The following is a 19,341-nucleotide window of genomic DNA, read 5'->3' on the forward strand; positions in this document are numbered from 1 at the left end:
CGAAAAACCCCTCGACAAACATGTTTCTATGTGGATTTTGGCTTCTGGATAGACCTCAAAGAAAGTCAAAACCGATTTAGAACATCGATTCCACCCAAAATTCACTACTTTTTGGTCGAAATCTGGGTTCATGAGCCAAAATTAGTAAAATACGAGATTAAAGCTAATTAAAACGAGCTTCTAATCTAATTAGAAAGCAAAACAAAAAATTTAAATCCATTTTAAATCACCTCAATTAATTATTAGTTACAATAATTAAAATGAGCGCGGCTCCGATACCCTTGTTGGGTTTCGTAGTGTCCGACACTACGCGGAATGAAACCCGCCCAAGACCCGCACACTAATTAATGTAACTAAACATGCAATCACATAATTAAACAACAAAAGAGAGAGAAAGAGAAAAGACGATCTTACCGTCGACGCGTGCTTCGCTCGCTTACGAGCTCTTACTTGAAAGCTCTAGCTTCGCAGGTGAGTAAGCCTCCAACGGCTCACACCCTCGACTCGACCCGAGCGGTCTCTACCTCGAAGGTTAGTCGGGGCTAGACCAAAGAAAAACTAGAGTATTACGAACTTAAAGGTTTTCTCACTTTCAAGGAAATGTCTTCTTGAGTTCAACTCAAGTGTTTTTTTTTCCCAAACCCAAAACATGGGTTTTTATAGGGAAAGGAGCCTTGATTTCCCACTCCCCATCAATTTGGGAGAATTGCATTTTTGTTCAATTTATTTTAATTCAAAACAAATTAAAATGCAAAATGAATCAACAAGTGCCAAGTGGCAAATGGTAAGTAAGGGTAAGTGATGACCACTAAAGGGGGGACCAAAACACCACTTGCTCCCCAAGTAATCCCCAAAGACCGGTCCCCTCCTTGACCGTGAGCTAGCCACGCATAGCTGGCAGCCAGCCTGCCTTGGCTGCCAAGGCTGCCTAGCTGGAGCCTAGCACCTTGGCTAGGCTAGCTGGCTAGTCCGCATACGCATGCGCATAGCCAGCAAGCCACGCATGCAATGCGGGCTGCTGCTGTTGCGTAGCGTATGCTAGGCGCTGCCTGGCAGCTGCTGCTTGTGCTAGGCGCTACTCAGCACACAAGCATGCACAACCACAGCACACGCACACATAGCACGCTGCTTGTGCTAGTGCGATGCTGCGAGTTGTGCAGTGCGAGGCCCAGCATGCTGCGATGGCTGGTGCTGTTATGCTAGCAAGCACGCACATCCATAGCATACACACGCATGGAACGATGCTTGCGATGCTCGTGTTGTGTGATGTGCGAGTGTTGTGCGATTCCCTCCATGCCAGCATGCATGCGGTTGGTGACCTCGTCTAGCATAGCACTCGCATGGCTAGGCCAAGGCGAGGCTACGACTTGGCTCGTACTAGTCGCTTGCTTGATTCCACGTCTCGTCGCATTCTAATTCGACTCGACTTGTGACGCTCGATTTTGACGCTCTAAGCTCGATATCCGACGTCTTTATTTGTAATACTCTATTGACTCATCTGATCCGTTGGATTGATTTGTCGTCTCAAATCGGTTACTCGATTGGGGTGCGACCCGAAGGGTTCAGTCAAGATTAAGCTGTAACATTATTTATACATTAATATTACTGATCGGAAGTGGCCTCCACCTAGGCATTCCAATCACTTGACCTCACTGAAGAATTTGCTTTCTAATAATTCTGAACCCTCTATCAGAATAATACACTTGTTGGAAGGACACCATTCCTTTCAGTAAGAAGCTTAAGTAAGTGTCCTACTGCAATCTTGTTTAATTTCTTTCTTTATCCCCAACTCATGTGTACATTGATTAGATTTCATAAATGAAAGTTGCTCTATGACCATACTTGTAATTCATATCCCGATGAGTTGACTTGGGCAAATAAAATGAGGATATATAGTTTGATGGTTTTTTTTATTGTGGCTTGCGTGAGTTGTGGATTAAGCTCAATGGAAACCCTCACGAGATAAAAACTCTTCCTGTAGGGCGACTTAGAGGTTTAAATTGCTTCTCACTTGCTCTAAAAGTGGTTATGGTATTTACCATGCGGATTTGTTTATATGTGCATTCTCCTTGTTGCCCCTCCTTGGTTTGATTTTTAGCAAGTTGTTTGACATGCTTGTTTTGTTCGAGGATGAGCAAAAGGTTAGCTTGGGGGGATTTTATAACTTGTTATTTGACATCATTTTAGGGTGTTTTTTAACCTTTTTTACTTGATAAATCGGTAATTTGGTTTACTCTTTTTTTTTTTTTTTTTTATTGTTGTAAATAGTAGATTTCATTACTAAAAAGAGCTGTGAAGCAGCAAATAGGAATACAAAAGGCCCAAAGGCCTAAACTCCAAAACACCAAACGCCCCAACGGGAACACACTCACCAGCTAAGGGCCAAGGTCCAAAGGCCACCTTCTAGGAAGGGTTTCAAAGAACCTTGTACCAAACACGGCTCTTCTGAACTCAATGGAAACGAGCTACCCTTTAGGAGGATTACCCGAAACCAAAGGAACTGGACAAACACCAAGCACACAAGCTTACAAAAAATTGGCCTACAAAAAAGATAAGGAGGAAGCTAAAGCCCAAAACACCTTCACCAAGAAGCAGCCAACAAGAACAAACAAAGAAAACAGGCTGCATCAATGCAAACATAAACGATAACTAAAGAAATTACATGCTTTGAGACAACAAAAACAGTAAACAAAAACCAACACCAATAACCCCGGCAGAACAGTAGTAGCAGAAACCAGCAAAACAGCAGCAAAAAAACGCCATACTAAGCATCTTCCACCATTAATATTCCTCAAAAGACAAAGAATAGCAAACAGAAACAGCAGCATCAGACCCAACAGCAGCAGAAGCCAGCAACAGAGCAGCACCAGATTATGACAACACTAGCAATCAGCATGCAGAGGCAGGGAACAACATTAGTAAACAGCCAGCAAGTAGCAGATAGCCAACAGACTTTGAAAGCCAGGACAACAAGCAAACTAGCAACAGCACATCCAGCATGACAACAACAGCACAACCAGAACCAGCATCAACAAACTCAGCAGATCAGCAACAGTAGAAATCAACAACTACACAACATCAGACTGTGGCAACGCTAGCAGCCAACAAGTAGTAGACAGAGACTAGTAGCAGCAACAAGCAACTAAGATCCAAGCAACAGCCCGGCAACCAACAGATCACCAGCATACAACACAGTAGCAACTGCCCAGCAACCAGCAGAGCATTAGCTGGCAGAGCAGACAACTGTGCAACAACAGCTGACAAGAAACAGAGCAACAGACATTAGAGCAGCAAGAAAGGAAGAACTTTGAGAAACCAGGATAGCAAGCAAACAGCAACAGCACTACCAGCAGAAAAGCATCAGCACAAACAGAACAAACAACAGCACATCACCAGGATGAGGCAGCGCCAGCATACAGAAAGCAATAGACATAGATCAGCAGCTGGAACACATAGATAACTAGCAGGTTGCAGCTATTATAGGAGCAACAGAGCAATAAAGAACCAGGCAACAACCCTAATTTTTGGTTCACTTTTACTCTATTATTATGTTATTTTTATGTATCCTATGCTTCACGGGTTCACTACTAGAAAACAGCCAATCAACGACGGAAAAAATCTGTCAAAAAACCCTTAAATTCCGTCGGAAGGCATCGTTGCATTACCTTTTGTAGGAATTTCGCGATATTCCTAGGGAAATTCGGTCGGAAAGGTCCATTCCGATGGAATTTCCGACCCGATTTATGGTTGTCAGAGTCAAGTTTGACTTAATTGGAAATTCCGTCGCAAAGTTCCGACGGAACTGTTTCCGTCGTTATACTTTACCTTCCGATGGAATAGTCCGTTGGAACCTGCCGAAAAAAAATAAAAAAAAGGAAAAAACCTACCTCGCCATCACCCACCAGACCCACTACCGTAACCCACCACCTTAACCCACCTTAACCCACCTAACCCTAACCCACCAGATCCACCACCTTAACCCACCACCTTAACCCACCTTAACCCACCTAACCCTAACCCACCAGATCCACCACCTTAACCCACCACACCTTAACCCACCTAACCCTAACCCACCAGATCCACCACCTTAATCCACCACCGTAACCCACCACACCTTAACCCACCAAAACCCTCTAATCCAAACCCTAACCCACCACGCCTAACCACACCCTTAACCCACCACCGCCTTAACCACCACATCTAACCACACCCTTAACCCACCAATGCCTAACCACCACGCCTAACCACACCTTAACCAACCACGCCTAACCACACCCTTAACCCACCGCCGCCAATAATCCGGTTTACCCTACCATAACCCACCAGCCTGAACCCACCTCACCACCCGCCAAAAAAACCCCTAACCCGTGAAAAAAAAATTAAACAACATACATAAAATAAAAAACAGAAGTTAAAAATTAAATAAATAGATCTAAAATCAACATAATTCGAAATTTAACCAACATATACATTGAAATTTAACAATTCAAAATTTAGCAAAAATTTAACTTAAATATACAATTATTTCAAAAACAAAAAGTTATACATTGAAAATTTGAACAAAATAAAACTAGATCTAATTCTAACCAAAATTAAATGTAGATCTGTTTTCAGTGTTGGCGTTGTCGGAGGTTATTGCGGTGGTGGTGTTCTTCCGCGGCCTTGATGTAGCCGGTGGTTGTTGCGGTGGTGTTCTTCTTGGTGGTTGTTGCGGACGGTGGTTGTTGTAGTGGTGGTGGTGTTGCAAAGAGGAGTGATAAGGAGATCGAGAAGAAAGAGAGAGGGGGAAAAAGGAGGGATGAGAAGAGAAGAAGGAGGGATGAGAAGAGAAGAAGGAGGGCTGAGAAATTAAAGGGAAAGAAGAAGAAGAACAGGCAGACATGCAGAGGAGAGGGAAAGAAAGAGAAAGAAGAGAGGAGAGAGGAGAGAGAAGAAGAAGAGGGGCGTAGAGATAGAATAGGAAAGAAAGAGAATTAGGGGGGTGTTATGTGAGTTCCGTGTTTTTAGATTTAGGTTTTTATTTTTTATTTTTTATTTTTTTTAATAAAATCCCACCGCAATAGGGATTTTTTTAATAAAATCCCACCGCAATAGGAATTAAAATCCGTAGGAAATTAATATGTTCCGAGGGATTTATTTTCCCTCGAAATTTACAGCTTCCGACGGAACTATCCGTCGGTAGATATTTTCCAAGGGAATATTCCGTCGGAAGCAGCAAATTCCGAGGGAAAAAAATCCGTCGGAATATTTCCGATGGATTTTCCGTCGCAACTTATCTTTTCCAACGGATATTTCTGACAGACCAAAATTCCGTCGGAATTTTCGAATTCTCCAACAGAATTTAAGTCCGTCGGAACTATTCCGTCGGAAAACGGCCTATTTCTAGTAATGGTTATTAGTGTTTTTATTAAGATTTTAGGCCTAAAGACAATTAATTGACGCCTATGGATGATAAACCGAGGTTGGAAGCAAGAAAATGATGGAAAAAAGCTAAAGCAAAGGAGCGCAAATCAAGAAGAAAGAGAGAACTGCAGTGGAGCGGCCTCCCTTAGCAGATTCAAGAAATTTTGTGGGGAGAGGCCTCTCCAACATAGGTGCACGACCTCTCCACCTGGCGTGCACTCTCCACCTATTTAGAGAGCCCTCTCCACCCCGACGCTGAAGTTCCTACTTCCTTTATCTGATTTAAAAGAAGAATGTGGAGAGGCCTCTCCAACATAGGTGCACGGTCCTCCACCTGGGGAGCGGCCTCTCCACCTTGCTACTGGAGTTTCTGCCCCAACTTCACCTAGTTTGGAGCGGCCGCTCCAAGGCCTGGAGAGGCCTGTACTTTTGCGACTTTTCTTTTGCGGAGTTTACTATGTAATTGGGGGGTATAAATAGTTTTAGGGTTTCTTTTGTACGGAGAGCCAATTTCCCAGAGTCCTTCTTCTTAGTTTGTAATTTAGAACATCAAAAACTTTAAAATCATTAGTTAGCTTTTAATTCTTATCTTGGAAATCTCAATCCAAATCATTGTAGAAGACAAGTTCCACCATTGTTGCTCAATTTGAAGCTTTCTAGTAATTATTTCTCACTTTTTTCTTCTATCTTTTCTAATTTAATTAATAATTACATGCTTAATTCTTGTATGATTAGATTGTTAATATTCTTAGTTTGAATTTTTTCATGAATTACTTGAAATCTTTAATTGCTTTAATTTCCATGGATTGTGAGTTATCTAATTTCTAAGGTTTGGGTAAAACCCTCAATGTAGTCACTAATAACTTGTTGCATGTAATAATTTGGTGATTGTGGGGTGTTAATTAGTTGAGCTTAAGTGGTTTCATTGTTTAGTTCTTGTATATGGCCATTGCTAAAACTATTTATCAAAGCTTTCTCAATGAATGATCGAGAGATGAACTTGAGTTAGCTCCCTTATGCTTAATTGACTTTAAATTCCATGAGAATAGGAATTTCTAGTCAAGGGAATTTTTATGTCATCGTGATTATGTTCTAATACTTGTTTTATGCTTTGTAACCACGAGAGTAGGTAGTATTCATGATTCAAGTATTCCCTCTAGCTTGAGAGAGTAGTTAGGCGCCTTAGATGATTTCCCCTATATTATGCCCTTAATTTACCTTGATTGTTGCATGCTAATTGTGATTTGTGACGAAGTTGAGTGGTATAACCCGAGCCCTAGAACCCTCTAAATGTTGTTATTCTCCTCTTAGCCTTTAATTGATTTGAACTAGTATAAGTTACTTAAAACCAAACCAATTTCGACTTCATTTAGCTTATTTAAACGATAGTATCTCGGTGGTTGATTCAATGCCTCTCATGGGTTCAACCCTTTCTTACCCTTGCTATTAGTTAGTGAGACCAAGAAAGGATTTTCTTTGGTAGGCTCGACGACGACCTATCATTATACTGTAAATTAAAGTGGGTGGTAGAAAGCAAAATTACTTTATTCCTTTTATATATTTTGCAATCACATGACTCTTTTTGTTTTATTTTTTTTTACAATTTAATTTTTTTTTTCTTTTATTACATCTTTTCTAATTTGTATATTGTCTAGTAGCTAAATCATGAGAACTAAGGATGGTAATGGATCGGAATCAGATCGGGGGGAGCTTCACCCACATCCATCCATCATTCGAATCGCTCCATCCACAACCATCCATCACCCGCTTCACCAATCATCCATATCCGTCCACCCGTCATCCGCGGATGACACGAAAGGATCAAGTGACTCATGGATGATCATTTTACAATAAATAAAAAATCATATAAATTTTTTTTTAACTTCTGGTTATTTCTACCATAAGTTATTATTAATACTTAAATAAAAAGGAAACACTAGCTACTTATTCTTTGAAAAAATTAATTTGCAAAAAATAAAATATTTTTATTGCATATTTCAATTGTTTTTAATTAAAATTTTGATTAAATTTTTTTATATATATGTTAAAAGGATGGGTGGATGGTTACACTAGTAGTAAAACATAAATGAGCACCGCAAAATGCGCACCAATTTTTAAAAAACAGTGCAAAAAAAATTAGGCGGGATTGAGTGAAAGAGTAATGACACCGATTCAAACCAAACCGGTACGAAATGACGTTATTAGCACCGGTTGAAACTGGTGCGAATTTAAAAAAAAAAAAAAAAAAAAAAAAAGAAAAACCGCCATACAGCTTTCTCTTCTTTCTCTTTCTTTCCCCCTGCTTTTCATTTTTGTTTTTCCCACGCATTTTTCTTTTCTCCCTTCTCTTGAATCAACCACCTTCCTTCACCACAGCCGCCACTTGCGCGCACGGGTACCCCCTCAACCACTGTCGCCACCTGCACCAAAACCCCTTCCACCACAGTCGCGTCCTCCAACAACAACCGCGAAGTCCTCTTCCCTCTTCATTTCAGCAGCATGCATAGGAGTAGCCCCGACATCCACCATAGCCGCCTGCTCCACCGGCCACCTGCGTGCAGCTAGCTCCTCTGCCCTCCAGCTCTCTTCCCCTTCCACCTCCAATTATGGTGGATATCTTCACCTCTTCCATGTAGGGTTAGTTTTAATTTTGTTGTGCATTTTGAACAATTATTTTCAATTCTAGCTCTACCTTTATTTTATTTGCATTTTGAACAATTATTGGGCACATGAGCAAACTAAAGTTAGCTAGGGTTTTAATATAATTTAACCCTAATATTGATTGCTACTTAAATTGTCTATATTATATGTTTCTTTTTGTGAATTTTAGGTGGTTTAATTGGAAATTTTTAATAAATTAGAGATTAGTAACCTTGTTAGTTAAATGAATTTTGGTATGTAAAATATAATGTGGTTGAATTAGTGATTAGCAATTGTGTAATAATTAGTGAATAAATTAGTGAAAGTAAATTAATTACTCTAAATTTTAAATAATTTAGTGATTAGCAATTGTTAGTTTGATTAATGATGCGGTATATTTTAGCAATGTATGTAGGTATTAATTAGTTACTAACTTTTGTTTTTTGTTTTGTTTTTTATTTTTTTTATTTTTATAGATTCATATGTGAAGCACAAGTTTAGCTTGAAGACTACATATTTAGCTCAAGTGGGAAGTTAGAAAGTGTACATCCATTGTACTTGATATATTGGTATGAATTATAAACTTTCCTAAGTTATATTTCTTTCACTTTATCTAAATAATAAAGGTTTTTTCATGCTATTACAACTTGTGTATTTTTTAATGACAAATAAATGCAACTATAGAATGCTTGCATCATCATATGCCTAGATACCCGTTCAAGGCTTTCTCATTAGGAGAAAGTCTTGAATAGTCCCCGGTTGGGACTGCTCTTGAACATTTACTCTCACTTAGGTGGTGAATGTATGTCTTTTTTTTCGATTTTAAGCAACATCTTGGCTTACCATTTCCTCACCATGGTTTCTAGGTATATATGTGGGTAGGTACTTATTTACATCGTGTACTTGGAGAACTAGGGGAAAATTCTGCCGGATTTTCCTTAAAATTGGAAAGTCGACATACATTCACTAGTGAGATTAGAAGTTCAAGGATAAGTTAGGTTGGAGTGACAAGGACCCTTTGAAAGCATGCATTTTTTCACTATATGAATGGTATATGCATGGTCTGTGTTTGAATTTGATTTACATAATATATGTAGCAATTATACATTATTCATAATATGTTGCTATGTTTAGAGACAATTTACTAAATGGAGAAGGATCGTGGTTTGGATGTATGGTAGACGTGATACATTGGAATTCTTTCATGGGGTTCAAGAGTTTTGCAAGAGGGCATCATCTTATCAACACAAAATGGGTGTCGATTGCCTCTATTATCCTTTTGTTGATTGTAATAATGTGAAGGTAGTCAATAGTGTTGAAATCATTAGAGATCATGTAATTTGTCGTGGGTTTAGGGTTAAATACCATGTGTGGATTTGCCACGGTGAAGAAGGAGAGTATTGTGGGGATGTTGATGGGAATGATGTGCATGATAGAAGAAATGAGATTCGTGTGAACGAGGAATACGAGAATGATGAATATATTATTGATAATGGTGATGAGGATAGATTTGAGGATGATCAGGTGGATGAGGTTGAGGATGAAGGGGTGGATGAGATGATGCATGGTGTTGAAGGTGACGTGTTTGAGTCATTATCGGAGGCTTCTAAAAAGTCATTGTATCCTGGGTGCAAAATATACTCCAAACTATCAGCCGTGCTAACACTTTTAACATTAAGTCGAAGCATGGGTGGACGAACACTAGTTTTACTTCATTTTTGACCGCGTTTAGTGAGATGTTGCCTGACGGGAGTGAAGGTCCCAAGTCTTAATTATGCAAAGAAGCTCATGTGTCCATTTAGTTTGGAGTATAACAAGATACATGCATTGTATTCTTTATCGAAATGAATATGAACAATTGGAGGAGTGTCCACGATGCAAGAAGTCGCGCTACAAGCGCATGAGTTGCAATGTTGGTACGAAGGGACCTCCTGCTAAGGTGTTGTGGTATCTTCCCATTATTCCAAGGTTTAAGCGTCTATTCTCAACACCAAAAGATGATAAAAACTTGAGGTGGCATGCATAGGGAAGAAAGAAAAACAAAATGCTAAAGCATCCAGCTAACTCCCCGCAATGGAAGAACATTGATATGAAGTTTTGGAAATTTGGTGATTAAGTCAGAAATTTAAGGCTTTGGTAGTTCAAGGATGGGATGAATCTATTTGGCACTCTTAGTACCCAACACAACACATGGCCGGTTCTTTTAAAGATCTACAATTTGCCTCCTTGGTTGTTCATGAAACGTAAGTATGTAATGCTTTCACTGCTAATAATGGGGCCAAGGCATCCTGGAAATGACATAGATGTTTATCTTGCACCACTTGTTGACGAATTGAGAAAGATGTGGGACGAAGGGGTTTCCATTTTTTATGCTCATAAGAATGAGATGTTCACTTTGCGTGCAACTCTTATGTGGATCGTTAATGATTTTCCTACATATGGCAACTTGTCTGGGTAAAAGAACAAAGTAAAAAAAGCATGCCCCATTTGTATTGATGACATACCAAGCATACACCTTGATCATTCTCACAAAGAGGTGTACGTGCGGACCCGAAGGTTGCTCAGGCGCGATCATCCGTACCGTAGGCAGAAAAAGGCTTTTGATGGGACAGTGGAAGAGGGGACTGCGCCTAGGCCATTGAATGGTGAGGAGGTTTACGCTCGAGTTAAGGGTATACCAACAGTATTTAGGAAAATAGAAAAAGTTGCGGACTCAACAACTCTCTTTAAAAAATAATTAATCTTTTGGAAGCTTCCGTACTGGAAAGAACATGACGTTAGGCATTATCTTTTTGTGATGCATATAGAGAAGAATGTGTGTGATGCTCTTGTAGGAATGTTGATAAATATTCAAAGCAAAACAAAGGATGGAAAGGGTGCACGGTTAGATAAGGAAAAGATGGGGGTTCGTCCAGAATTGTTGGCTTAGGAAAAGGTTAGAAAGGGAAAGGAATAGGAAAAGGAAAATGAAATTGTTTTGAAAAAAAGGAAAGGGGAAGAGCAAGGGATAGGGAAAGGAAAAGGGAAAGGCCACGGATGCATCGAAGAAGAAATATGAAGGTAAAGGCAAGGATGAAAAGGCTTATTTACCTCCGGCTTGCTACACATTGTCAAGGGTAGAAAAACGGATGTTTTGTGCATGTATGTACGGAATTAAGGTTCCATCAAGGTACACATCTAACATGAAAAGATTTGTATCCGTAAATGGAGAATTGAAGCTGACAAGTATGAAATCCCATGATTGTCACATTATGATGCAAGTATTCCTACCAATTCCAATACGTGGTATTTTACCGAAGCACGTAAGGGAAGCTATTACAAGCCTTTGTTTGTTTTTCAATACAATACGCAGCAAAGTGCTTGATCCTTGTACACTTGATGCTTTGCAGGCGGATGTGGTTGTGGCTGTGTGCAAATTTGAGATGTATTTCCCATCCTTATTTTTTGACATAATGGTGCATCTGATTCTTCATTTGGTTCTGGAGATTATGTTGTGCGGTCCAGTGTTTATGAGGTGGTGCTATCCTTTTGAAAGACACATGGGTACATTGCAAAATAAAGTAACGAATCCGGCTCACCCGGAAGGAAGTATGATTCAAGGGACCGTGGGTGAGGAGATTGGTAATTTTATGGCCGACTATATAGCCGTTGATGAACTTATTAGTTGATAGGCGTGTCGCGTACCTAAAAAAAATAACCTAACTAGACCACTACTATGTAGACTTGAAAGTAAGGATCGAATCCCAAGAGACTAAGGTTCACCTAAATTATCTAGACTCAAATAATCACAAAGCAAGAATCAAATCAATGGTGGAATAAACTAGGAACTATTGTATGAAAAACTAGAATTAATCAAAAGAATATAATGAATCAATAAACTAAAATATCCAAGATCAAGTATCACCACAATTACAATCGATGCAATTATCTATCTACCCCTAGCATACAATTCCAAATAACATGGGGAAAAGTAAATCCTAATCAATACCAAGGACATCTCTCGAGTATCAATGGCTTCTCTAACCACAATCAAGCCTATTCTCATGGAATCATGCAAATTAGAGACATTAAACACTTTACTTCACTTCCCAATTATCAATTCAACTACTCTCGTGATGAATTTCAAACCCTAAATTGATCTACTCAAATCCGTTAAAACCCAACTCTCGTTGTGATTAGAACTATGGAATAATAACAATACTAATTATCTCTAATCTAGTATTGGCATAATCACAATAGATTTAGCATAAACAATTGTAATAGTTATTAAAGAATTTAAAGAATCAATTCATGCATCAATCATAATTGGGCTACCCTAAGTCTTGAAATATAACAACTACTCACACATATTGAAATAAGCAATAACAAAAATAATCAAAGAAAACATAATTGAAAACAATAATAATTGAAAGAGAAGGGAATAGAGATGAATACCAATGATGCTTCAATTGAAATAACTCAAATTGTTAATCATTAATACTAAAATCTATTGAAGGAATTAAATTGCTTTAAAGAAATAAACTAGGGTTCTAGAGAGAGAAATAAAACTTAAGGAATTAACTAAGTCCCCTTCTAATGATGATTACAATGGGTATTTATACCCTTAATGAAATAAAATCAAGAAAATAATAAACCGACAATGCGCACCACACTGCCTGGTCTGACCGAGCTTGCCATGCCCGATCGGGCAGGTGGTATTAAACAAGCGATGCTCTTCCTTCATTGCTTCTCTTCGGTGCCCGATCTAACCGGGAAAGTGGCGCCCGATCGGGCGCGAGGCACATCTTAATTGCAGCCTTGCATCTTGATCTTCGTAGCTTTGAGCATCATCAGCCACCACGCGCCCGGTCCAACCGGGCATGAGCTGCCCGATCGGGCACGTGGGATAAATGCCCAAGCTTACTTTGTTCTTCATAATTAGCACCAATAATAAATCCTTTTGTGCCCGGTCTGACCGGGCATGCATAGCCCAACCGGGCATAGTAGAAAAATGTTGTTTGCTTGCAATTCTTCTTCGGCTTAGCTCATGTTTAGCTCGTGTTTACATCCTTGTCCACTAACATCTCCGTAAACGCTCAAAACGTGTCCGAATCATCCGGGAAACTCCAAGTTCCTGTAAAACTTATAAAAACACACCAAACACACCAGAGAAGAGAATGTTAGCGGAAAATGGCTCTAAAGAGCCTAAAACCATGCAAGAATGTAATGAAAAGTCGGGATAAATCTATGTATAAAACGTGTACATCAAATTCCCCCAAGCTAAACTCTTGCTTGTCCTCAAGAAAGACAATCAAAAATAATCAACAACCAAACAAAATACTTCACCCCATAATGCAATATTTAAAACACGGACTCAAAATCGAAATCAACCAAGCATGCATCCTAGCCAACCAATCAAAGCACTCAAACTGTCGATCCACCTAATTAATCGTCAAAGGAGAACAACCATGTATATTTCAAGAATCGATGACTAGAATATCTCACATCGGTGGTCACTCAACACACTTTTTATGTGGCGAGCTAAAAGCGAGCTCCATCTCTCACCATCCCCACCAATAATGCAACCCCCCCATCTCACAACGCTCGCGTGTTTAGAGCGTCATAATATCGCTCATCCTAGTCAATGTCGACTAGAAATGCAACATATACTCCAGCATTTTGACAAAAGACTCGTTTCACATGAACACAATGCTATGCACGAAGATCGGAAGGACGTTTTCAAGCTTGTAACGTGGGCTGGGAATAAGAATGGGTGGGAAGTAATTTGGGAAATGTGGGCTATATTAGTCTAACCGGGGAGCTATCAAATGCAATGATTCACACCCTCGATTCACCATTTTTTATCAACAAAACACAAACCCAACTACAATAAAAACACCCATTACTTCTTCACATTCTTTTCCAACTTCAAGCTTCTTTTTATTATTATTTTTTTTTTCACATCAACATTTTTCCTTTTTTTTTTTCCTTTATTATTTTTTTTCTTTATTGTTCCTCGCTCTTTGATTCATTCCCCTTTTTTTTCAGCAAACCTCCATGCTAGTTTTCCTTCTTTTCTCTCTTTTTCTTTCATATATTTCTCATCAATTGCAACTTGAAATAAAATCACACAAAATACCGCATAATATAGCTCCCCCAAGCTAGACTTGGGAAAAATAACCAAATTGGGACTAAGGGGTAATTTTGTAAAGTTCACAAAAAATATAGTCAAGCTACAACATGGGCGAGCAAGAAGGGAACAGATGTTCTAAATTCGTCTGGAGGCCACCTAATGAACATGGCCTTCGTCATTTCAACGTGCACGTGCAATGCATTACGACACACTATTAAGAGTCTAGAATCAAAACTAAGATTAATGCTACACCAAGAACTAAACACACATATGAATGAATATATAATGCTCAAGCCTCACGGTTAACACATCCAAGCTCCTAAATGATACATGGTTAATAGCTTTGACCCCTATTAGGGATCAACCAATTCAAGGTAAAATCATGATCTTTTAATCCATAATGCAAGTCTTTCAATCAAAATTAAATCAAAACCTTTTTGGCATTAAGGATAGGGGCACAGGGAAGTAGTTCAATGGCCATTCATTATCATGATTCTCGTAATTTTCATCATTTTTTTTTATTTTTTTTCAGATGAAAGCATTGAACCTTACTGGTAGTCTAAACACACTAAATTAGAAAGAGAGAGTGAAAGATATACCTTGTGTACACAAGAACTTCCCCCCAAGCTAAATCAGACAATGTCCTCATTGTCTTAAAGGGAAGTTAGTGGGAAAAGGATATAAATTGAGTCATGTGCACTATCCTGATCATAAATTTTGATGTATAATTGATAATGCAGTTATTCTAATTGAATTGGAAATTAGACTTGAAGAGCTTTCCAACGATTGGTAACACGCAAAAATCTGTTAAGTAACGCAAAAGTTATGGCCTGTCGAACTTGAGCAGTTTTGCTGAAACGTATGCGCGCCCGGTCTGACCGGGCATGGGGTGCCCGATCGGGCGCGTAGGATATTGAAAGGTTTAACAAATTCAGCTTTTCTTTGGCTCAAAATCTGCACAAAAACAAACTCCCACAAGCGCAATTTACACACTTCTTACCTCTATAAAAGCCAAAGACAAACAAAAAACACACAAATATTAGAAAAGACTACAATAAAAAAAATAAAATACGGGTTGCCTCCAGCAAAGCGCTAGTTTATCAAGGTCTTTAGCTTGACCTTCGTTATTAGCTCAACCTGGGTCACCACACGAAGAAGGAACTCCGCGATGTTGCCCATGAAAATATCTGCCTCCAAGTGACTCCTTAACTTTATATTTGACATGCTTTGTATCCGAACTTATCTTCATGTAGCTAAACACATCATTGGGTGGAATTTGTCCTCGTTTATCAAAAAATTTCTACCAAATATACACTTATCAACCAAAGGGTTAGTAGTATTAATTCTTAAACAAGTACCACCATCAAATATGAAATTATGTTCATTAAAGAGCTTAAACATTACTTGTTTATTCTGGGCCCTAATGGTCACTTGTCCCCTAGGAACATCTATTAGAGCTTGACTTGTGGCAACGAATGGACGACGGAATATAATCGGGATCTTATGGTCTTCTTTCATGTCCATAACAACAAAATCAACAAGAAAAACAAGTTCACCAACCTTAACTAATACATCCTCAACCACACCCATAGGGAGTCTAAAAGTCCTATCAGCCATTTGAAGAGAAGTAGGGGAAGGTTTAAGTTTTTGCAAACCCAATTTTTCATTTAATGAATAAGGCATTAAATTAACACTAGCACCTAAATCACACAAAACCTTGTCAAAAAATTTTTCGTTTATCATACAGGGAATAGTGAAACTACCAGGATTATGCAGCTTAGGTGGTAGGCTATCACATAAAACAGTAGAGCCTTTCTCATTTACTACTTCCTTATCCTCATGTTGATCTTTAATATTATTCACAAAATTTGCAAATTGAGGCATTTGAATTAAAAGATCGGAATAAGGAATAGAAGCATATACCTTCTTGAGAGTCTCGCAGTATTTCCCAAAATGTTTATCGAGCACGGCTTTTGACAACCTTTGCGGGAAGGGCATCGGTTCCTCATAGGCTGGTGGAGCAACATATTTGGGGCTTTTTACATCCTCACACTTTTCATCTTTTCTTGACTCCACACTGCTCACTTTCTCATCTATTTTCCTCGAAAATGATTCATCTCTTCTCAAGAAAACTGCATTGCATTGTTCCTTTTGGACTTTTTCTTGATCATGAAGAGTTGATAAATGACTCACTTGTTGTGAAAGTTGAGAAAGGTGAGTTTCTGTCCTCTTGTTTTGACCAATAAGCAATTGAATCGAGCTTTTAAAGTGTTCATTTTGCTTTGCTTGTAGCTCGAATTGCTTTGTCATAAGCTCTTGCTGTCGAAGTAGGGAGGTAGTGAAAGTCTCCATGATGGAATCAAGATTGTATTTTGAAGTTTGCGGTGGTAATTGTTGATTCATGGGTTGGTGATTAAAAGATGCCCTTGCTTGAAAACTAGGTGGTGGTGGCAGAGAATACAATTGAGCTTGAGTGTTCGTATAGGAGGAGTCCTGATGATTTCTCCACCCTTCATTGTATGTGTTTGAATGAGCATCATACGGCCTTTTAGGTGCCGTAGTATAGAAGGCATTTGCTTGCTCGATTGACATTTCATCAGAGGGTGGTTGACATTGTGGAGCAATATGGCCTTGAATACCACATATTGACAAGTTTCGGATGAGGTAAAAAAAAATCCAGCTTGGATATTATCAAACTTGCTTGTTAATTCTTGTACAGAACTTGTCAAGAGAGTTAAAGCATCAACATCAAATTTTCCTCTAGTCTTCACAGTATCTCTGCCCCCTGGGTGATAATTATCATTGGCTGCCATCTTCTCAATTAGCTCCTTGGCTTCATTTGGGTTCTTAGTCATGAGAGAACCCCCGGATGCAGCATCAATGTATATGCGAAACTCATGGGTCAGACCATTGTAGAATGTTTGGATCAACAGCCACTCTGGGATACCGTGATGAGGGCATTGTCTCTGTAAGCGCTTGAATCTTCTCCATGCCTCATATAAAGACTCATCATCTGACTGCTTGAAGGTGGATAATTCGTTTCTCAACCTAGCAGTCTTCTCCTGTCCTAGAAACTTTACTAAGAAGGCTTTCACTAGCTTGTCCCATGTATCGAACGAGCCAGTGCCTTCATCTCTCAACCACTCCTTTGCCCTATCCCTTATTGAGAAAGGGAAAAGGCGTAGTTTAATAGCATCATCTGTAACACCATTCATTTTCATTGTATCACATTTCTCAAAGAAACAATCAATATGACTTACCGGGCAATCATGTGGTGTGCCTGCAAAAGAGTCATTGGAGATGAATTGAATGAACTGTGGTTTCAATTCAAAGTGCTGAGCAGTGACAGGTGGCTTGACAATGCTAGAGAGGATTCCGGTTGTCGTATCAGGAATATGAAAAGAATGGTGTCCTTCCAACAAGTGTATTATTCTGATAGAGGGTTCAGAATTATTACAGAGCTAATTCTTCAGTAAGGTCAAGTGATCGGAATGCCTAGGTGGAGGCCGCTTCCGATCAGTAATATTAAGGTACAATTAATATTACAGCTTAATCTTAACTAAACCCTTCGGGTCGAACCCAATCGAACAACCGATCCGAGACGACGAATTAATCCGAAGGATTTAATGAGTCGACAGAGTTTTACGAATACAGACGTCGGATATCGAGCCAAGGGCGTCGAGACCGAGCGTCGTAATATCACAAGCGACAAGTATGAGTGTGGCCGTAGCTAGGCTAGGCTAGCTCATCGCAAGCCTAGGTGCACCATGTGTGTGCTAGGCGCACCATGGTGTGCTAGGCAAGGCATAAGTCCCTAGGCGCTATCGCAGCCCTAGCAACATGCCTAGGCGCTATCGCAGCCCTAGCATGATTCCTAGGCACCATCGCAGCCCTATCGCACCAGGCATAGCACCCATGTGTGTGTGCATGTGCGTGGGCACTATCGCAACACCCTAGCACCACGCACAACACCATCGCAATGCTAGGCACATGCGTGTGTGCGTGTGCACCATCGTTTAGAAGCCTCGCAATGCAGCACCGAACCTTCGCGTAGTTGTGTGCTTGCGTGCGTGCCTTCGCATGGCAGCACCAAGCACAGCAAGCTAGCAAGCAGCACCAAGCCCAGCATGCGTGGCTCGCTAGCAGCACGCATACTAGGCCTTGCGTGCGTAAGTGCGCTGGCTGGGCTATGCGTATGTTGGCCTGGCTGTGCTGGCTATGCGAGAGGGTGTGTGCGTGTGCGATGGCGAGAGAGGCAAGGGCCAGCACCAGCGCCTAGCACTAGCACGCAGCAGCAGCACAAGCATCGCCCAGCGCCTGCACGCATTGCCTGGCTGGGGATGCGAGGTTGCTGGCTAGGCTAGCTGGCCGTGCTAGCTGGCGTGCTAGGTGGCAGTAGCCCAGCAGCCCTTGCTTAAGGCGGTTTGTGGTGAGTGGGGACCAAAGGCTTGGAGCATGCCTTGGGGAGCAAGGCAATGGTCCCCCCCAAGGTTCATGGTCCTCACCTAACCCTCTCTCTCCCCGTGACACTTGTTGCATTGTAATTGATTTGATTATTAATTTATTTTGGAATTCAATTAATTATCAAAATTATTCATTCTCCCACATTGGTTGGGAAATGAAGTTCAAGGGTTCATTTCCCTATAAATACCAAAGTTTGGGTATTTGGGAAAGAACAACCTTGAGTGGAATTAAACGACAACTCTTGATTTGAGTAAACCTTGATTCGTAAAACTCATAGTTTTATTTGTCCGGGTCTCGACTAACCTTCGAGACTTAGGACGTTCGGGTCGGGTTCGAGGGTACGATCCCGTTGGAGACCTCGTATTTTCGGGGTTCAAGTAAGAGCTCATTGTTGAGCGAAGCACGCGTCAAAGGTATAATCTTTTATCCTTTCTTGTGTTTAATTACGTTTTGCTTGTTAGTTGCATTCTTTATGGGGGCGGATCTTGGCGGGTTTCTTTCCGCGTAGTGTGGGTCACTACGAAACCCAACAGCGGTATCGAAGCCACGCTCCTTTTAATTTTTAAAATTATTGATTAATTAAGGTGTTTTAAAATAAAGATTTAATTTCTGGTTTTGCATTTCTAATTAGATTAGAAGCTCGTTTTAATTAATTTTAAAACTCGTATTTTTATCGATTTGGCTGTCGAACCCAGATTTTGGCTCAAAAATAGTGATTTTTG

General features: G+C 40.0%; 1 protein-coding gene across 1 annotated transcript; it reads right to left on the bottom strand.

The window, feature by feature from the left end:
• Window positions 1-2,889: 2,889 nt before the first annotated feature.
• LOC110725020 lies at window positions 2,890-17,376 on the bottom strand. Its single transcript, XM_021904499.1, has 5 exons — window positions 16,878-17,376; window positions 15,560-16,785; window positions 15,293-15,455; window positions 3,181-3,257; window positions 2,890-3,036 (listed from the first exon to the last, which is right to left on the bottom strand). The coding sequence occupies exons 1-5, from the start codon at window positions 17,374-17,376 to the stop codon at window positions 2,890-2,892; spliced, it is 2,112 nt and encodes a 703-aa protein (XP_021760191.1).
• Window positions 17,377-19,341: the final 1,965 nt, after the last annotated feature.

This window comes from Chenopodium quinoa, unplaced genomic scaffold, assembly GCF_001683475.1.
Source record: "Chenopodium quinoa cultivar QQ74 unplaced genomic scaffold, ASM168347v1, whole genome shotgun sequence".
NCBI lineage: Eukaryota > Viridiplantae > Streptophyta > Magnoliopsida > Caryophyllales > Amaranthaceae > Chenopodium > Chenopodium quinoa.

Coding starts and splice junctions, on each gene's coding strand:
- LOC110725020 (XM_021904499.1), bottom strand. CDS start 17,376: ATGAAAATGAATGGTGTTACAGATGATGCTATTAAACTACGCCTTTTC. Junction 16,786..16,877: donor TGCTTTAACTCTCTTGACAA/GTTCTGTACAAG, acceptor GTGGTATTCAAG/GCCATATTGCTCCACAATGT. Junction 15,456..15,559: donor TTAGGGCCCAGAATAAACAA/GTAATGTTTAAG, acceptor TATATTTGGTAG/AAATTTTTTGATAAACGAGG.